The sequence below is a fragment of the Antechinus flavipes genome, chromosome X (genome assembly GCF_016432865.1).
Source record: "Antechinus flavipes isolate AdamAnt ecotype Samford, QLD, Australia chromosome X, AdamAnt_v2, whole genome shotgun sequence".
Classification (NCBI taxonomy): Eukaryota; Metazoa; Chordata; class Mammalia; order Dasyuromorphia; family Dasyuridae; genus Antechinus; species Antechinus flavipes.
This window is the reverse complement of record NC_067404.1, coordinates 56,405,759-56,423,990: the sequence shown is the minus strand read 5'-3', so window position 1 is coordinate 56,423,990 and position 18,232 is coordinate 56,405,759. Positions and strand designations below refer to the sequence as shown.

Genomic DNA, 18,232 nt, shown 5'->3' with positions numbered 1-18,232 from the left:
TTAGTTCAAGATTGGTCAACTCCCTGAAACCTTTCCCATTGCCTCCAGGTACTGGTGCTTCCCTCCAAAAAACCTGCTTGCATATATTATGCATATACTTTTCATCCCATTAGGCTATAAACTACTTGAGGGAAGAGATACTTTTGTCTTTGCATTTCTAGTGGGCCCACCTTAATTACTTCATAAATGCTTACTGAATGACTCATTTCCCTGTCCTTAGAGAGAATCCGTGCAGCAGGGTTTGTATCATAAAGTATAGGAGGACTTAGCCACAGCATACACCAGAAGGCTAAGACAGCTCTGCTCTTTCGTCATCAATGACTGTTTCCTTGGAGACACCTTTGATCTCATCCTTATTCTCTACTGTTTGACTATGTACAAAGTTATAGGATCTTGACAGATGGTACTTTTATCTGCGCATTTGGATTAAGATCCTTCTTTCCTCCACCTCCCTCCAAAAAAAAAAAAAAAAAAAAAAACCTAACCAAAACTAGTTTGTAGGATATTACAAATACTACTCTGAATTGGGTTATTAATTTGTCAGTGTAGTATTTGTCCCTGATACTGATACAAGGAAACATCAACCTTAAAAAAAAGTCAGCGAATGTTTAGGGAGTGCCCCTCTCTGCCTTATAATGGCTCTGGATCGATGGAGTCATGTAAACCCTTCTTGACCCCATTTATTTTCAGCAGCTTTTTAATTGTAAAAGTATCTTTTCAAATGTGTTTTAATTAAAACCGAATGTATCTGTAGACATTCTCAAACATGTGATTCAGTGAGGAAGAAAAGCAAGCCAAGAGATGGTGTTTTGTCCCTGAAAGCATGGAGGAGCCAAGGGAAGGTATAATTTCCCCAGCTAATATTAAAAGTTTTCAAGGCATTCAGGGAAGGGCTGTTGATCACATACAAATGGAAATTTACAATGATTGGGAACTCATTTTCCCCCCTTCTCAAACAGTTAGTTTTACCTTCGATTCTACTCCTCTGCTTTTGGCTTTCATCTCTTGTCCCTTTGGGGCCCTTCTCCTTGAGAAACTCAATCCTCCATTGCTTAAGGGGTGCCTGGTAACAAAGTCCAATTAATGAAAAGAAGAAACCCAGCAACAAACACATCTGGAAAGAAGCTCACTAAACAGCATTAGGGTGCGACTTTAACAAGGCTCAGCCATGCTGCTTTGACTTGCACACTTTGATATTAGTGGAAGGGGAGACTAGAGAGGAGATAAATTTCTTACAATACCCACACTTTCGAATGCCTAGGCATTTGTGTTCCCAGCAGCTGCTCAAAAAAAAATTCTCAATTAAATAGAGACCCCTGTCAATGTTGGGCCAGAATCAGCCCATAGTCATCCAAAAAGATGGGGACCTCCATCCCAACCTTAGGGAGGTGGAACTACTAGTTCCATAGTACATAGAATACATAGAATGTGTTCGCTCTGTAGCAAACACCATCATTTCCCATAAGTGAGAGAGACCCCTTCATGTTTCAGCCATTTGCACGAGGGATCATATTTTAAAGAGCATTGCGGAATTGGCCATCTTTCTTCATACTTAATTGATAGATGTTAACCCTTGTACTTTTCTTACTTCACAGGATTTAGAACTAGGTGGGGACGTAGTGATTTGAGTCTTTTTATCGTCAAATTTGCAATAAGTTTGTTGCTTTAGTATCTGTTTCCAAAGTGGTAATAATGAGAATATATAATTTGGTCATCACACAGGAAAGCTTATGTTGAATGATAAAGAAAATGGGAAATGCTGGTTTAGAATATATGTGCCTCATTTTGCATAATACCTAGATTTCTTTTGGGTTTCACATAAACTGTAGCTGGCTATTCTTTTTTGTAATGGGATCGCAATTGATCTTTTATATGAATTTAGATATATCGGGCTTGCGTTAAGTGAAGAGCGGATATGGAGCAAATCACGGAGTTTGTCGGTCTCTATCAACCCATACTTTCAAAAATCTATTTCTCATGTACCACCCTCCCTTCTTTGCTGAAGGAGGAGGTGGAGATAGCTAGGGATGGAGAGCTGGGTATGGAACATCTCATTATATCATTACATTTTGTTGATGGCTTGGTTTGTTTGACTGAAATTTTTTTCCCCAACTTTTTTTAAATGCCTGTTTTATATATTTAAGGCAAAATTTTTAAACTCTTTTTTTGGTGTTCTGGATCCCTTTGGGTAGTGTCAGGTAGATTTTATGGATTCTCTCTCTCAGAATAAGATTTTTAGATGCATAAAATAAAATACATAGGATTACAAAAGAAAGCAATCTAGTTTTGAAATTTATTAGGAAGACTTGTCCTAAGAGATGGGGGAGAGGGATGGGGAGAGATATATCAGAAACGATGATGATATAAAAACAAAATACATCAGTAAAAATGTAAAAATAATAAAATCTATTTCTCTCCATGCCTCCCTTTTTTTTTTAAATAAACCTTTCCTGAGAAATCTCAGAGAAGGAAGAAAGACAAACTGCAAGATGAGACGTAGGTCCAAATCGCACCTGTGCCACTTAATACGACCATGAGCAATTTTCTGGGATGATAATCTCTGTCCTAAACTCGTAGGGGTTATGAGGAGAGCAAATAAGCAACTCTGTATAAAAACTCTGTAGGACCTAAAAAAGGCCTTTGTAAATTTCTGGTGAATGAATCCAAAATTAGTAACGGTAGAGGATTTCTTCATAAATATGTGAGTGAGTAAGTGTGTGTGTGTGTGTGTGTGTGTGTGTGTGTAATATATATGAACAAATCTACTGTTAAAAAGGGAGAGACTTTAAATGGTTTCTAATGTTCTTTTAAAATATTTTAAATACCAATGGCCATGAACAAATATAAATATGAAAATAGTGTGTGTTTAGACTAAAAGAAGAGGGCCTCTACGAGCTCCAGAGAGCTGGTGATGTGCCCAGAGCACTAAACTGACAAATGTTCAAAGTGGGACAGACAAACAGGCAGAGCAGGACAGGCCTAGTACTGTGTGGAACCCCAAGAGGGGCTCTGTGGGCATATCCCGAGCTCCAGAAATATCTCGTGGTGACAGTATATTTTGCAATTAACTTGTCTGAAGCAAAATGAGAAGTTCTGTTCATGGATATGGGGAATTTGTTTTTCAAACTAAAAATAGCACCTTTTTCTTGTTACTGTATTCATTTCAGAGAACCACAGTGTTGCCATGTCTTCTCCAACCCCAAATCTTCTAAGACTTCAGAGTACAAGTTAGCAGGTAAAAATGGCTCTTATCCAAACATTGGGATAGGGAGGATATGGAAGAAAGTTGGGAGCACCACTCTTGCTACCACTTGAGTACTAAAAAGGCCCCATTTGTCTTCTACTCTGCCTTCTACTCGGGCTTTGGACTCATTCCATCACACTCGGTAGCACGTGATTACAATACTCAGGGTGTGCATCTCCTTAAGGATAGTAAGATGCAGTTTCAGACTTAATGATTCCCGCTCAAGCAAATACTGCCTTGAGTAGCATGTTTTCCAAGTCTCAACCTTGGTCAAAAAAAGGTTCCTGGCAAAGAAGCCATAATTGGAGAAATACTTGTTCCACAATCCTGTGGTAACAACTGTGGTTGGGGTACCTGATTGGTTGTGCTTGTGTAAGAATGGGCACCCCATATCGAGTAGTTGAAATAATGGGTGATCTGCCATTAAGAAAAATGCCCCCAGAAAATGGTCAGGACCCTACAAAGATAATACATTGCAACTACCTAATGCTCACTGGGAACTGGTTGGGCACTGTGATGGCTAGGAAGAAAGCAGACTTTTTCCTCATTTGGACATGGATTATGACAGTTAGAGGATGGCTCCTGTAGAGAGGATTCAGTCAGTGATTCATGGGAAGAGGAAAATACCTATTGGTATGCTTCTGTTCTCATGTCTTGGGCTGGAAAAATCTACTTTCAGCCCTCTGGTCTCTGGTTTGTGTTTAGAATAGCAAACTGAAGCCAGAGGGAGGCCAGGAACTCTCCTCTCTAGTCATCTGAGCAAATGCAGGTAGTATGCCATGTACCTGTGTGGCAAGTGACCATTAATTGGTGTTTGTGGGAATGGGGAAAGTGGTGGAATATAAAAACTCTGCTAGACCCCGGGCTCCACTCTGGAGTCAGGTAGAAGGGAAAAAGCAAAGAGGGAGTGAGCTCATTTTTCAGCTTGCCACAGAGGAGTGTGATTCCCCTAACAAGAGTTCATCACTCTTGTGTCCTAATAAGATGCCATTGGGCACACCTAACTTTTTGGAAAGTTGTCTCTTAGATGCTTCTGAACAAACAGTTGTACCTTGTAATCTCATCAAGGTGAAACAAGACTCCATTGATCAACAACTCCCCCTACGTTATTTTAAATAAAGTGTTCTTTTTTAATTGTTGTTGTTCAGTAATTCAGTTGTATCTGACTCTGTGAGCTGGAGCACACCTCTTCTGAGCATGGGACTTTCTTAACAACCATACTGGAGCAGTTTGTCAAACAAAGCAGTTTGTTTATCCACCTAGCTCAGCGGATACACTACAATGTATATTATGCGTTTAATATCAGTTACTTAAGGGAAGAGAGTCTTATATGGAAAAATGGGCCCTGAGAATTGTGAGTAAATACAAACCCAGTGAAGGGGAAGCAATTTATCACAGTATGGACCATAGAAGAAAGTGGAGATTTGAGAGAGCCCAACCACCTGTCTGATGTAGAAAAGGGCTTTTTTAGATATTACTGAATACCTCAAGTGTCTTATTAACTTATTATTGCTATTAATAATATTATTAACTTATTAAACTTGTTAACTACTAAGACAATACATGCCTATTTAGCCAATTCTATTTCCTTGGAATTTGGTCTTTGTATTGAGCTGAAATCTGATTTCCTGCCATTTTCACTCCTTGCTCCTGGTTTGGTTCTCTCGTGCCAATCAGAATGCCCTACTCCTTTTCATGACAGGACTTCAGATATTTGAGGACAGTTGTTGGGAACAGAGGTATGGTGAAAAGAGCACTGAATTTGTAAAGTTCCAAATCTGGATTCCCATTTCAGCTCTTGTGATTTGTTAGCAGCATGTAACTTTGGACAGGTCATACCACTTTGAGGGAATTCTTCCCCTATCAAATGGAGGGGTACATCCCAGCTCTAAATCCTTATATTTATCCCTCCTAGCTCTTGTCTCCTCAGGTAAAACAGTCCCATCTCCATGCTTGTTGCCCTCTTGCATTTTAGCTTCCCAGAATGCCTCATAAAATGTGGCCCTTGAAAGCTAATGGAACTATTCTCACTGAGGGCATCCTAGGACATCCCGAACACATGCCTGTTGGGGCTGGCCAACACCAATACTGTCAGAAGAAAGAGAAGAGGCACATATCTGAAACCTAGAGTCAAACTGCAAATGTGCACAAGTCACATGTAATAAATAGAGCTTCTGTTAGTGTATCACTAGGCAGTCGGTTAGTCTCTAGTTGTGTTAGGATGCAGATAATACTGAAAAGCAAGACAACCAACCTTGGATAACCGTATTCTTCCTCATCACTGCTAAAAATCTCATCACTGGAGGATGAAAATTCAGAGGCTTTTAAGAACAGTCTGATATTATCTTTTCCCCTAAAGAAACCAGGAGTCTGTGGGAACAAGTAGAATCACTGAAGTTGCTCTTTGCTTCAGAAGTAGGAGAAACTGTACAAGCTTAAAAAGTCCATTCAAAATATTTCTCACTCAAATGTAAATTCTACCTCCCTGGACAGTCAATATTTGACTGAGGATCATAAACATTAAAGCAAGCCTACATGGCCCCAAGTTTGGGAAGTCATCATTTATTCAGCCGTTTTGTGCCTGGTGGCCCTTGCTGGAAAGGAACATTGTCTACACAGGCAGTCCAAGGCAGAGCTCCATCCAGCAGGATATTAGTCCCGGCTTTGACACTGATTCACCAAGACACTTTGGGCAAGTCCCTCCAAGCTTAAAATTAGGATGTAATAGGTGACCTTGAGCAAATCCCTTCCCCTCCTGGGCCTCAGTTTCCTCCTCTGTAAAATGAAGGGCTTGGACGAGAGGACATGCGAGGTCCCTTCCAGCTCTAGAGCTCATCAAATCCGCTATGTGAGCTTGGGCCATTCATTTAATCTCTTGTGGTTTTAATTTCTCCATTTGTAAATGAGAGTGTTGGACAAATGGCCCCTGAGATCCCATCAAGCTCTAGAGCTAGTGTCCTATGACTAAATGACTTCTAACTTTCCTTCAAGCTTTAGATCTAAGGTGCCTTCCAGTTGGTCTTTCTCAGGGAAGTGAATTAGAGTGATTTGTGTGGACTGACACAGCTAAGTAGGTACTTTGGGCAGGGCCTTATATGCAGCCCCATTTGACTTTCTGTTTGGTTCCCAGATAAAATGAAGTCAAAACCTTCATTTGAGGTACAGGAATGGCTCTCTCTCTTAACGATTTCCCCTGTCTAGTCTGGCCACTTTGCACATTGCATCTAGTAACATGAAGGGGTATCCTGAATATCTCAAAAAAGTTCTCCAAAAAATTCCCGTTAGGTTAAAAAATGAATACATGCCCCACTGTACTTTCTGGGCTCAGGAAAGGTTATTGCAAAAACCAAAAATAATAGGGTGTCAGAACTCTCCAAAGATTGGGTAACCTTGGATTTATAGACATAAAGGTCCCTTTAATGGTTTCTAAGTATCTAACTTCTTCTACTCTAGTCTTTGAGGTTAACCTAGGAAGTATCTGAGGGTTGGCTTCTAATACTAAAGTGATCTATCCTTACCCACAAATATGTTCTATTGAACAGGAGAACATGGAAAGTAAAACAAAATGAGGGGCTGAGATAAGAACATCTTTAGGAGTCTTTCTGGCTCTAATCTTGGATGGGTTTGTGAAGTCTTGTTGTTTGTTTTCTATTTCAGTTTTAATTGTAAATCTTTCATCTCCCAGTGTAACCTAGAAATGTCATTTTTCTTAAAGAATTTATGTTTTTGTATACTTATTTTATACTTAATTTATACTTTAACATATTTAGCATGTATTAGTCAACCTGGCATCTGAGGGAGGGGGTTGGGGGAAGGAGGGGAAAAATTGGAACAAAAGGTTTGGCAATTGTCAATGCTAAAAAATTACCCATGCATATAACTTGTAAATAAAAAGCTATAATTAAAAAAAAAAGAATTTATGTTTTTTTTGGATAAACAAGGTTCTTTCATTGCTACCTGCTGCCAGGGAAGTGGCAATATGGTACAGTGGAGAGAGAAAGTCTCTGCTCTGCTCTTTAGCAGCTGTGTGATCTCAGACAAATCACAATCTCTCTGGGCCTCAGTTTCCTCATCTGAAAAAATTAAGTTAACCTTTTTCAAAGGGTAGTTATGGGGAATGGGGATTCAATTTATATTTCTTCATTACACTGAATCCAGGATCTGGCATGCAGTAGAGATTAATGAATGCTGGAGGATCAAGTGATTGGTTGGACTCAGGGGGGAGAACTAGGAGAAAAAGGGAAAGCTCAAGAGAAATAAATTTAGGCTCAATGAAAGGAAGAACTTTCTCACCATTTGAGCTGCACAAAAGTGGGCCGCCTTAGGATCTGATGAGCTAGCTCTTCATTGTTCAAAATTTTCAAGTAGAGATGAATCGCTTATTGGGATTATGTAGAGGGGAATCCTGTTTAAGTGGGCTTGGATCCATATGGCCTTGGATTCCCTTTTCAACTTTAAGATTTCAGTGATTCATAAGATCATAGAATTATGAGTAAGAAAAGAGCCTTTGGTCCAACTTGGTTATTTTAGGGATGAGGAAAATGAGGTCCAGAGAAAAGGACTTAGACAAACTCATATACCCAGCAAGCAATAAAATCAGGATTCAATTCCTGACTTCATATCTTTCTCTGATACCATGCTGCCTCCCTTGCTGTGAAGTTTCATATAAGATAATAAATCTAGAACTTGAAGAGACCTCAGAAACCATCAAGTCTACCTGTCTTATTGAATGGAGGAGGAAAATGAGACCCAGGGAGGTTAATTGCTAAGGGTTATGGAAGCAGTGTCATAATGGACACATAATTTGTATTTAAGTCATAGGATCAAATAGTCACACAAGTCAAGCTGCAAGGGACTTCAGAGGCTGGCCAGTCCAACTCCTTTATTGGACAGAGGAGGAAAAAACTGAGACCCATGTGGAGAACTGAGGTGACCACTCCAAAATCACACAGGTAGTAAGGTGACTTTGGATTTTCAAAGGTTATATCAGTGGAGCACTTTCACTCCAGTGGACCTGGAAGAGGACTATGTCTCTTCTATGTACCTAAGAGTGCTCACCACCAGGCTAACTACAGAGTAATGCATCTTTTTAGCCATGGCCATTCATGACATTCATCTTCTAAATCATGGTGGGGATGGGGACCATAATCTAGGCTGTCAGGAAGAGTTCACTGGGACAATGAAATCCCAAACCATGGAAGTAATGAATAAACCAAAATGATTATGACAAGTAAAAATCAATCAAGAAACAAAGGCAAAGAAAACTTACTAGGATCTGTACCGGTGGAGGGGGACGTTCACCATTTTTGTACAGTGGCTCCAGGACTCTGGTCAGGGGAAGTTCACGCCTGGAAGAGCCTACAGATTGTCCAAAAGAGAATGAGTGAAAATGCTGATCCCAATGTCCTTTGTACCCATTCAATTGTCCCCACAGCACACAGGGCATATCACCAGAATAAGTTCTCAGGAGCTGCAGCAACAGTGAACACTTCTGTAACGACTACTTCCTGCTACCTGAGAAGGTAGGGATGCGGGTCCTCTTTCAGACCACTGAGCAGGAAAAGGGGGACCCAAGAAAGCAATGACTTCTGACTTTTGCCTCTCCCCCCTCCCAAGAAAACCCAAGCACCCAACGGAACCCAGAACTAGTTGCTGCTAAATGGGTAAAAAGAAATCTAATCTAGAATGATTGGACACCATGTTTTGGCTGCAACAGTTTCAATTTTTGATAGTTTCTACCCGTTGAATGTTTACTGCGGTTTTGTGAACTACCGAGAGGTAAGATAAACTGGCACCCAGGGGTACAAAATGAGGTGTCTGTTTTTTTTTGTTGTGGAGCAAAGATTTGGCTCTGGGAAAGCTGCTTTCTGACCTAACAGGGCATCAGGTTGCTTTGCAGCAGGGGAATGGTGGTTTGGAGAACATGGGGGGGCTTGAGGGGAGCTGTTGGCTTTGGGTTTCCCTCTCACTATTATCTACTACCTCAAAGAGAAAGGGTTTAGCAGGAGTGGGACATGCAGCATTTATTTAGGACTTGAAGGATTGCAAAGGGTTTCACGTGTTAACTCACCTAATGGAATAGGTGCTATTATTATCTCCACTTTAGAAACTGAGGCTAACAGAAGATAAGACATTTTCCCAGAGTCACACAGTGTCCAAAGCTGAATTTGAACTCGTTTTCCTGACTCCAGGGCAGCTAGGTGGCTCGAGGGATAGAATACTGGGAAGTCTCATCTTTCTTAAGTTCAAAGACACTAACTGTGTGAGCCCAGGAAAGTCATTTATTTAACTCTATTTGCTTCAGTTTCCTCATCTGTAAAATAAGGTGGAGAAGGAAATGGCAAACTACTCCAGAATCTCTGCCAAAAACCCAGAACAAAACAACTCAAATGGGGTCATGACTGAAATGACAAAACAGCTTCCTGACTCCAGACCCTGTGCCACCTAACGGCTTTAGGATGAGTTGCCAAGAACTCTCCCCATTTTTTTGATACCGCACCTCCTTTAATGAATGGAGAAGGAGCAACTTAAAAGAACTGGGGAGATTTTTTTCCCCTAGATGATCTTTTTTTTCTTTGTAATCTTGAATCTATGATAGGAATTTCTGCTTTGTAAGTTAACATTATCTTGCTATAATTATGGGTTTTTCTGTAAAGCTGGGCTCACCTCTTGTTAAATCCTCAATTAGAACAAGTTTTAAAGTTTGTGAAGAGCCCTAATCTTTCTCTTCTCCTTGGAAAAGAGGTCAAATAGAGGTCATTATTATGGCCCCTGGTGCATCTGGATTTTGAAAATGAATAGCACCGCCCTTTTGTCATTGTTTCGCAGCCTTATATCAGGGTGCTTGGAAATCCCTGGCGAGATGCCTACTTTGTCACATCAAGGTGCAGGTGCTTTACAGGGGGGCCAGTGTGCAACAAAACCATCCCCTCCTCAGTCGGATACTTTGAGTCTCCTGACTTGCTTGCTGCCCCTTTGTCCTCTGCTGAGAATGGCTCATTTTCCCCCAAGTTCCTTGGTGTGGCCTCGGCCCAAGTAGGAGGTTTGGGTTAGTGCTTGAGGTTGGAAGGCAAATTTGTAGCAAGTTTCTCTGATTTCCTGCACAAGGAAGCATGCAGTCCCAGGGGAAGCTCCTGGTCTATGAAGCCCACAGAATGCAGGAGAGAGGCAAGGAATTATCCAGTCTGTCCACACCCACAGACACACAGCCAGCAGCTAATATGGTATTTTCCTATGCATCCTTTCCTTTTCCCTCCACCCCCACCCTAGTGGGGTTTTTTGTTTCTCTGTTCTTTCCTACAACCTTTGAGTACTGTGGAAAAGCATGGAAAGTAGAATTGAATTATACCCAGCATTTACTCTAGGAGTAGTTGTCTAAGGTCATTTGAACTTAGAAAGAGCTTCCCAGCTGTGCTGAAAAAAGAAGGAAGGAGATCCAGAGTGTGTGTGTGTGTGTGTGTGTGTGTGTGTGTGTGTGTGTGTGTATGGAGAGGGGAGAGAGTTTGGAGGAGGTTGCACTCTGACTGTGGGTGGTAGGGGGGTTGCTCATTTGGGGGTTTTGACTCCAGATACAAAACCAGTCCCTGAGAGACCATACTCCCTAATAGTGGCTACATGGCTAGAAAATAAAAAGAACACTTCACGGGGCAGGTATTTGGATTGATTCACCGTGTGGAAGAACAATGACATCCCCAGATGAAACCAGAGATGTTACTTTCCACTTAACATCTCGCGATACCTTATGTTACAAAACAAATAAGGGCCATAGAGAACAGATCACAAAATTATGTGTCTAAAGCAGAGGTTCTTAAGCTGGGGTTTATAAACTTGGGAGATGTATAGATATTATATCTCAATGTAATTGGCTTCCTTTTTAATCTTAATGTAATTTAATTATTACATTTATAAGCACGATTCCACAAAGGAGCAATTAACTTCATCAGATTGGCTGTTCAAGGGATCCGTGAGTCAGAGAACTCCTCTTTCCTTGTTAAAAGCTCCTTATCTAGAAACAGAAAGCGGTTGTGAAGCCTTCTAGCCAAGGTCACGGAGCGGAAAGTAACTTTCCCAAGGTCATATGGCAAGCAAGTAGCAGGAGCGCGGTTTGAACTACAGTCTTTCTATTGGATCATACTGTCTGCCTTAGGTTCTGAAACGTTTTGGATCAACAAACTATTTCTAAATGTAATTTGATTTTAAACTTAATAAAGAGATTTGCTCTTTGAAAGAATGTTGTCCAGTGAATCCTTATAAATAATATAGATAGATTATATTTTTTGCAATGAGAATCTTTACCTATAAATTGAAATCTAGATCTCAAAGACTCTCCAAATAGTTTCTTTTATAATGCTTCCTCTAGTTATGACAGTCTATTATTTGATTAATATCAAGATCATTATTTATATGTAATTTTGGAAATATATGCATGCACGTATATGTATATGCATATCCACATCTATGTCATATAAATATAGTCATATATTTGAGACCACAAAATATATATTTGGTTCATTGACTTTGGGACCAGATCTGAATCTACCATCCCCTCAAATTATCTTTCCATATCTTTTATTCCTTTTATAGCCAAGACAATTAAAAAATTCTGTCTTGCCTCTGCTTTCTCTCATCCCCACTCCCTTCTCAGTCTCCTGCAACCTGGTTTCTATTCTCATCATCCTAATGGAATTGTGCTCTCTAAAAGCACTACAAAGCTGATTTCTTATTTTTTATTTTTTGCTGAGGCAATTGAGGTTAAGTGACTTGCCCAGAGTCACACAGCCAGGAAGTATTAAATGTCTGAGGCTACATTTGAACTCAGGTCCTCCTGACTTCAGGGCTGTGGCTCTATCCACTGAACCACCTAGCTGTCCCTCAAAGCTAATTTTTTAATGATAACTCCAATGGCCTCTCAATCTTCGTCTTGATCGACTTCTTTGCAATTAGTGTTCAATACTGTTTGGCCCCTCCTCTTTAGGAGAACTCTCTCTTTGGACTTTTATGACACTTAGCTCTTCTGGTTCTCACACCTTCCTCAGTCATCATCTATATCTCACCTTCAGGCTTCTGTCCTGGGTTCTCTTCTCTTTGACTTTTATATTCTAATTGTGACATCATCAGCTTTACTGGGTTGAAAATCATCTCTATTTAAATAACTTCCAGCTTTCATCTCTCTCCCAAACTCTAATTCCAATATCCAACCACTTTCTAGGCCTTGTCACGCGGTTGTATTCTAGGCATCATAAACTCCACATAGGATTCACAAGTCAACAGAACTCATCTTCTTGCCCCCCTTCCTTGATGTGGTAAAAGAAATACTTGCCACACTATTAGTCTTTTATCTTTAATGCTCTACGAACTGTTTTACAGTTGGGTCAACTACCTATTTTTTTATACTTGAATAAGAAATGTTTGTACACTCACTAAAAGCATCTTTGGGACAATTCTAGTAGCAGACAAGATGGCGGAGATGATATATACCTCATCCTATTCCCACGTGGTTTGAATTTCTTCCATTAGATAGCTGTATTTTGAGAGCTTTTCAATCTAAGTAGTTTGGTGAGTTTGAGTAATTTGGCATGGTGATGTTATTATTAGTATTCCTAAAAACCAAAACACTTGTAGGACTTAGTCTTTTGGAGAGCCATAAGCCTACTTTCCATGTTTTTCTTCTGATTGGTATAGAAGCTGAGAGGCAGAATTCACTCTTTGCAAGAGTTTACATTAACCTTTGAGTGTGTGTTTCGAAAACACCTGATCCCTTTCTATTATTCCCACTTCTTTGAGATCACTCCTGAGGCCTTATCAAATTTAAAGGTTACCTACCAGCTTTCTTTCCCTCTCCCGTACCCCATCTTTTTACACTGTGGTTCACAATCCCATATTGGATCTCGTACCTGAATGTGGGGGTCGCGAAATTATGATTTATTATCAGTAAATGTTTGATTTGTAAACCTATATACCTGGGATTACATAAAAACTTCTCAGGTGAAAAGGGATCACGAGCAGAAAAGATTTCTCAAGCCCTATTCTATACCATCACCACTTCCAAGTGTTAGGTAGAGCTAGGAGAAAGTCAGGTCTGTAACTTAGTGATCTTATTTAACCCGTTAGTACCAGAGAGTGAGTCCCAGCATGCATTCTGTGCAGGCCTCCTTGAGAGAAGGAGGTCCGAGTTTTTACCTCAGAAAGTTCCCGTGGTTAAGGGCCGTGGTTAAGAGCTCAAGGGCCACGAGAAATGCTATGTATGACTTCTAGTCAAACTAGTCAGCACTGGGTGTCTGCATGACCATCTAGAAATGGTTGATTTTGCTGATGGCTAGAAGATAAGGTCCTTGGGGATGGGGACAGTCTAATTTTGTCTCTGTATCTCCAGTACCTAGCACACTTAAGAAATGAGTGTTGGTTAGCTGAAGGCCAGACAAATAGATCCAGACTCCGATCGGTCTGACCAAAAGCTGTGATTGGAATAGCCCTTGAAACACCATCCTTCCACTGATAGCATCTGCAATCAGGCTTGGATAACGGTCATCTCAGCTTTGAAAGTGTCGCTCCCTTTCTTATTCCATACGCCAGTGACTTGTATATGGGAAGGGAAAAATTTGCAATTATACAACAGTCTTGTGCAAATGCCCTCTAATCTTCCTAAGCACCCACAGTCCTGCTAGAGGCACCCCAGGTGCATTTCAAAATTAGACTGCCAATCTCCCCCCCCCAAATGCTTCAATGTGTGCTCTACTTATTTCTACTGGAATCTTTTGCTTGGTTGTTCAATTAAATTTCACTGGAGACTTTTCATTGATTGCTCATTTAAAAGGCTCATTTCCAACCTTGTCTTCTGTTAGTTCATTTCAGTTATAGTGCAGACACAGGACAATAATATTTATGTGTGGCAGTTACTCAGGTATAGGATTTCGTTACATTAGTAATAAGTGAAAACGGCATAAAGGATTAATAGGAAAGTTAGTTTTTCAAAAAAATTAGACCTGTGGATTCACTGACAAAGAAGAATGCCCTCTATCAAAGCAGACTAGTATCTGTCCTGCAGCTTCTAGTCTTAGAGAGTTGCCAGATTCAATGAATGGTTGGTTAAGTGAGTTGTCTATGGTCACACAGCCAGCATGTTTCAGAAGTGAAATTTGAACCCAGAGCTTTCTGAATCAAGGCTAGCTATTTTTCCACTAAGGCATGCTGCCTCTCAAAAACAACTCAAGACTGCTATGTGGCAGTGCAATGAAGAGCAACAGTTCTGGAGTCAAAAGGACCTGTGTTCAAATCCTGACTTCAGATACTTAGTAATTGTGTGACCTCGGACAATTCACTTTAACCCAGTTACCTCCAAAACAAAGCACCTCTATTTTATTTGTCCATGTCGTTTTGGCTGTGTTTACATATTAGAGTGAAAACTGAAAAAAAATCTAGCTATCTATCTAGATATTCTTATGCATTCAAATGGTGAAATTCAGATGATAAACATTCTAAAAGATGGCAACCACTGATCTTAACTGAGCCGAGAAGCAAACAGGGAAGTCACCTCCAAGTCTTGTCCTATCTGATGTTCAGGAGAAAATGTTGCAGTGTGATACATACTTCTTCAGGTGTGCTATGGAAGACAGAACCTTGGGTGGGTAGTGACCTAAAGAAAAGAGGGTTTTTTCCAAAGGAGTATGGGAAACCAGTACCAGCTATCCTGGGAAACTTCTAGCTGGAGCACCCCGGCAAGAAACTGGTGACAGTCTCAAAGTGGTGCTGAAGGAAGAAAAATGCTGAAAATACATACATGCATGCATACATACATACATACATACATACATATATATATACACACACATACATATATATATATAATATATATATATATATATATATACACACACATACATATATATATATATATAATATATAATATATATATATATATACAGAGAGAGAGAGAGTGAGAGAGAGAGAGAGAGAGAGCGAGTTTAGGGTCTAGCTTTGCTCCTTTCAAACTGGGTGAACCTGGGCAAATCTTGCTAGGAGCTTCAGTTTCTTTCTCTGGTAACAGGTCGATAATAAAGATATCAGAAGTTAGTTTCGAGGAAAACACTTTGCAGACTTTAAACACTCTAGAAATGCAAGTTTATTGTTATTGTCTTGGGTTTTCATACTTTGCAATAGGATTTATTGTTCTTTTTTTTGAAATTTCATGTATCTCATCTTTTTCAGTGGTTCAAAAAGTTCTGGGACAAGCCACTATCTTGCTTTTATTCTTTCATATTTCATATTCTATGGCTTATCGCACAGATGGAATAAAATAACTACTTTTTCTAGTTGTTATTATTATACCAGATTTATGATTTTATTGGTAGAGGAAGCCCCTGATGAGAGGAGGCTCCCTCCACCATATAGATTGGTACGATCTCTTGAACTTACAGTCTTAGAGAATTCCCTGGGATACTGAGAGTTTAAGTGACTTGCCCAGGATCACACATGTATCAGGGACAAGTCTTCCTGATTTCAAGGCCTGTTCTCAATTCACTAAGCAAAGGTGCATCATTATAATTTTGTCATTTATTATTATAACAGTCATAGTGATAGAACACAGGGACAAAGTCAAAGGGTTGGGTGGCCAACAAAACCTGGCCTAGGTTTCACCATCCGTCTGGCTCACTACTACCAAGGATCTATCTTCATTTCTTGCTCTGGAAGAATGGGAATAGGAGGGTGAAGGTGGGATCTCCTCTTTCCATAGCTTCTCTGCAGCTTCAGAGGAGCTGTTTGGACAGTAATTTCATTTATGGCCAAGATATTTATTCCCTAAAGTTCGCCAGGTCCAACTGAAACAATGAAAGCCTTCTATCGCCTCCAAAAGCAATCTTACTCAGGTATGAACTGTTGAAAGGAAAACATCCCAGGAAACGAGACTATGGCAGTAGAATGGTTTCCCACTCACTGGCAACTGTTGAAATATAAAGGAGGTTTAGTAGTTTTAGTGAACCAGTCTCACTTGTGTCGACCACACGGGCTGTTAGATATTACGCATTAGACTAGAGAAGCTCGGCTCGAAGATTCACCTGATGTTGGTCTGTTGGTCACACGACATTCCATTGCCCACTGTCTGTTGCCAGTGACTTTACTGCCACTCTTTGGCTTCTGAGCCCATCCCCCAGAGGACGGCTGCTGTGAACTACTGAAACGACAGAAAATCACTTGCCACTCACTGGCATTCAGTAAGAGAGACAACAACTTAACTTACTGGTCAATGACCAGTAAAGGAAATCAGCACATCACAGATTGATAAAGATGAGCATACGTGTTCATGGTGGAGAAGCGTGTGTGTGAGCTTGGGAATATTATACAGGTAGGTGTGTACGTGTATCTTACATGTGTGTACAGATATCATATCACATCATAGATATATCACTAAAGACACTGCTGGCTTGCATTTCCAATCCAAGGCAACATTCCTAAACTTCAGATTTTTGTCCCAAATATTTCACCTTATTTAGAATCGAGTTTCTTGATTGGGGCCTGTGAGAAGAGGTGGCTAGTTACAGCTTACCCCCCACAGCCTACAAATGTATTTAGTTTTAGAAAACCCAAGGCCATTTCTCTGAATGTAATATTTAGACAATTTGATTACCTAAGTAATAGTGCCTAGTATCATACTGAATGTATGAGTGAATGAAAAAAAAGTAACATAATAAAGATTTTGTTCTGATTTTATAGGAGATATTCCTCTTAAGGAAAGATAGTTTGAGGTTTGGGGGCAGTGTGGCCCAACAAGATGGAAGGTTGGCCTTGGTGTCGGGATGATGATCTCAGTTTAAGTATTGCCTGTGGCTACTGCCACCTTGTGTGACCCTGAATCCTCACACTTTTTTATGGGTCCCAGGCAATTCTCTTTATCTATAAAACTTTGAGTTGTAAAATTGTTTTAGTAGAGAGAATTTTTACACTGGGAAATTCCCACACAAATGAATTCCAAGCTCTGCTTCATCCCTAGCCCACAAAAAGCCAATACAGTTACTATAGAGAGAGTGAGCCCTCTAGCAATGGAAAGGCAGTGGGGCCTAGCAGATAGAGGTTGGACCCAGATTTGGGAAGAGCTGTCTCTTGCACTTTCTTAGGATCACTGGCAAATCCTATCATCTCTCAGAGTATCAATTTTCTCATTTGTCCAAAAAAAGGATATTATCTATATATAGTTTCCACTTCTCATATTTATTCTAAGAATCTTCTAAAATTATCAATGGAAAGTGAAACCTGAAAGGGCTTTCTTGAAGGGAGTGTCCATGTATAAAGAGCTAATATTTTCATAGTGCTTTATAGTTTGCAAAGCACTTTAATCCCTACAACAACTCTGTGGGGTGGATACTATCATCCCTCTTTTACAACTGAGGAAACTGAGGCACAGAAAGGTTAAATGATTGGTTTGGGGGTTACACACCTATTAAGTGTTTAAGGCAGGTCTTAAAGTTTCAGTCTTCCTGACTAGAAGGCCAGAGATCAAAGATCTATGAGATCAAAGAACCATGGGAACACTGAGGAATTACCAGGACAGGCCAGTGCTTCCAAGCTGCCTAGTAGTCCAACATCTCCTTTGTTGCAGGGATAGCAATTGTCTCATGTAGACCTTGGATACATCAGAAGCCCACATGCCAGTTTTTCTGAAAACTTTTGTTTATAATCTCACTTTGTGCAATAGCTGATTTCCTAAAAAGTTATTTGTATAATAACTTCTGTAAACTGGAGACTATTAAAACTGGCCTAAGGGTTTTCTCTTTGGCTTTCTCAAAGGATTCTGTGCTGGTTTCTCCTTTGGCCCTTTCCAATTCTATTATGCAGTAGTTACTTGTGTCCCTAGCCTGGAGGCTCCTTGAGAAAAGGGACAAGGATAAACTGGGGTTCTAGCACATAGTAGACACCTACTAAATGTGTCTACATTGAATTAGATGGAACAGAATAGAGGAATTCTCTGTCGAAAGGCCCCTGGGACCTCTGCTTTGT

General features: G+C 40.2%; 1 protein-coding gene across 1 annotated transcript in view; it reads right to left on the bottom strand.

Annotated features, from left to right (window-relative positions):
• The window catches only part of LOC127543146 (mitogen-activated protein kinase kinase kinase kinase 4-like), a 216,880-nt gene that overhangs the window by 44,123 nt on the left and 154,525 nt on the right, over positions 1 to 18,232 (bottom strand). Inside the window, exons 17-18 of the mRNA XM_051969166.1 lie at positions 16,297 to 16,412; positions 8,514 to 8,602 (exon numbers count right to left, since the gene is read on the bottom strand). Coding sequence (XP_051825126.1) covers positions 8,514 to 8,602; positions 16,297 to 16,412 — 205 coding nt within the window. The remainder of the gene's footprint in view (positions 1 to 8,513; positions 8,603 to 16,296; positions 16,413 to 18,232) is intronic.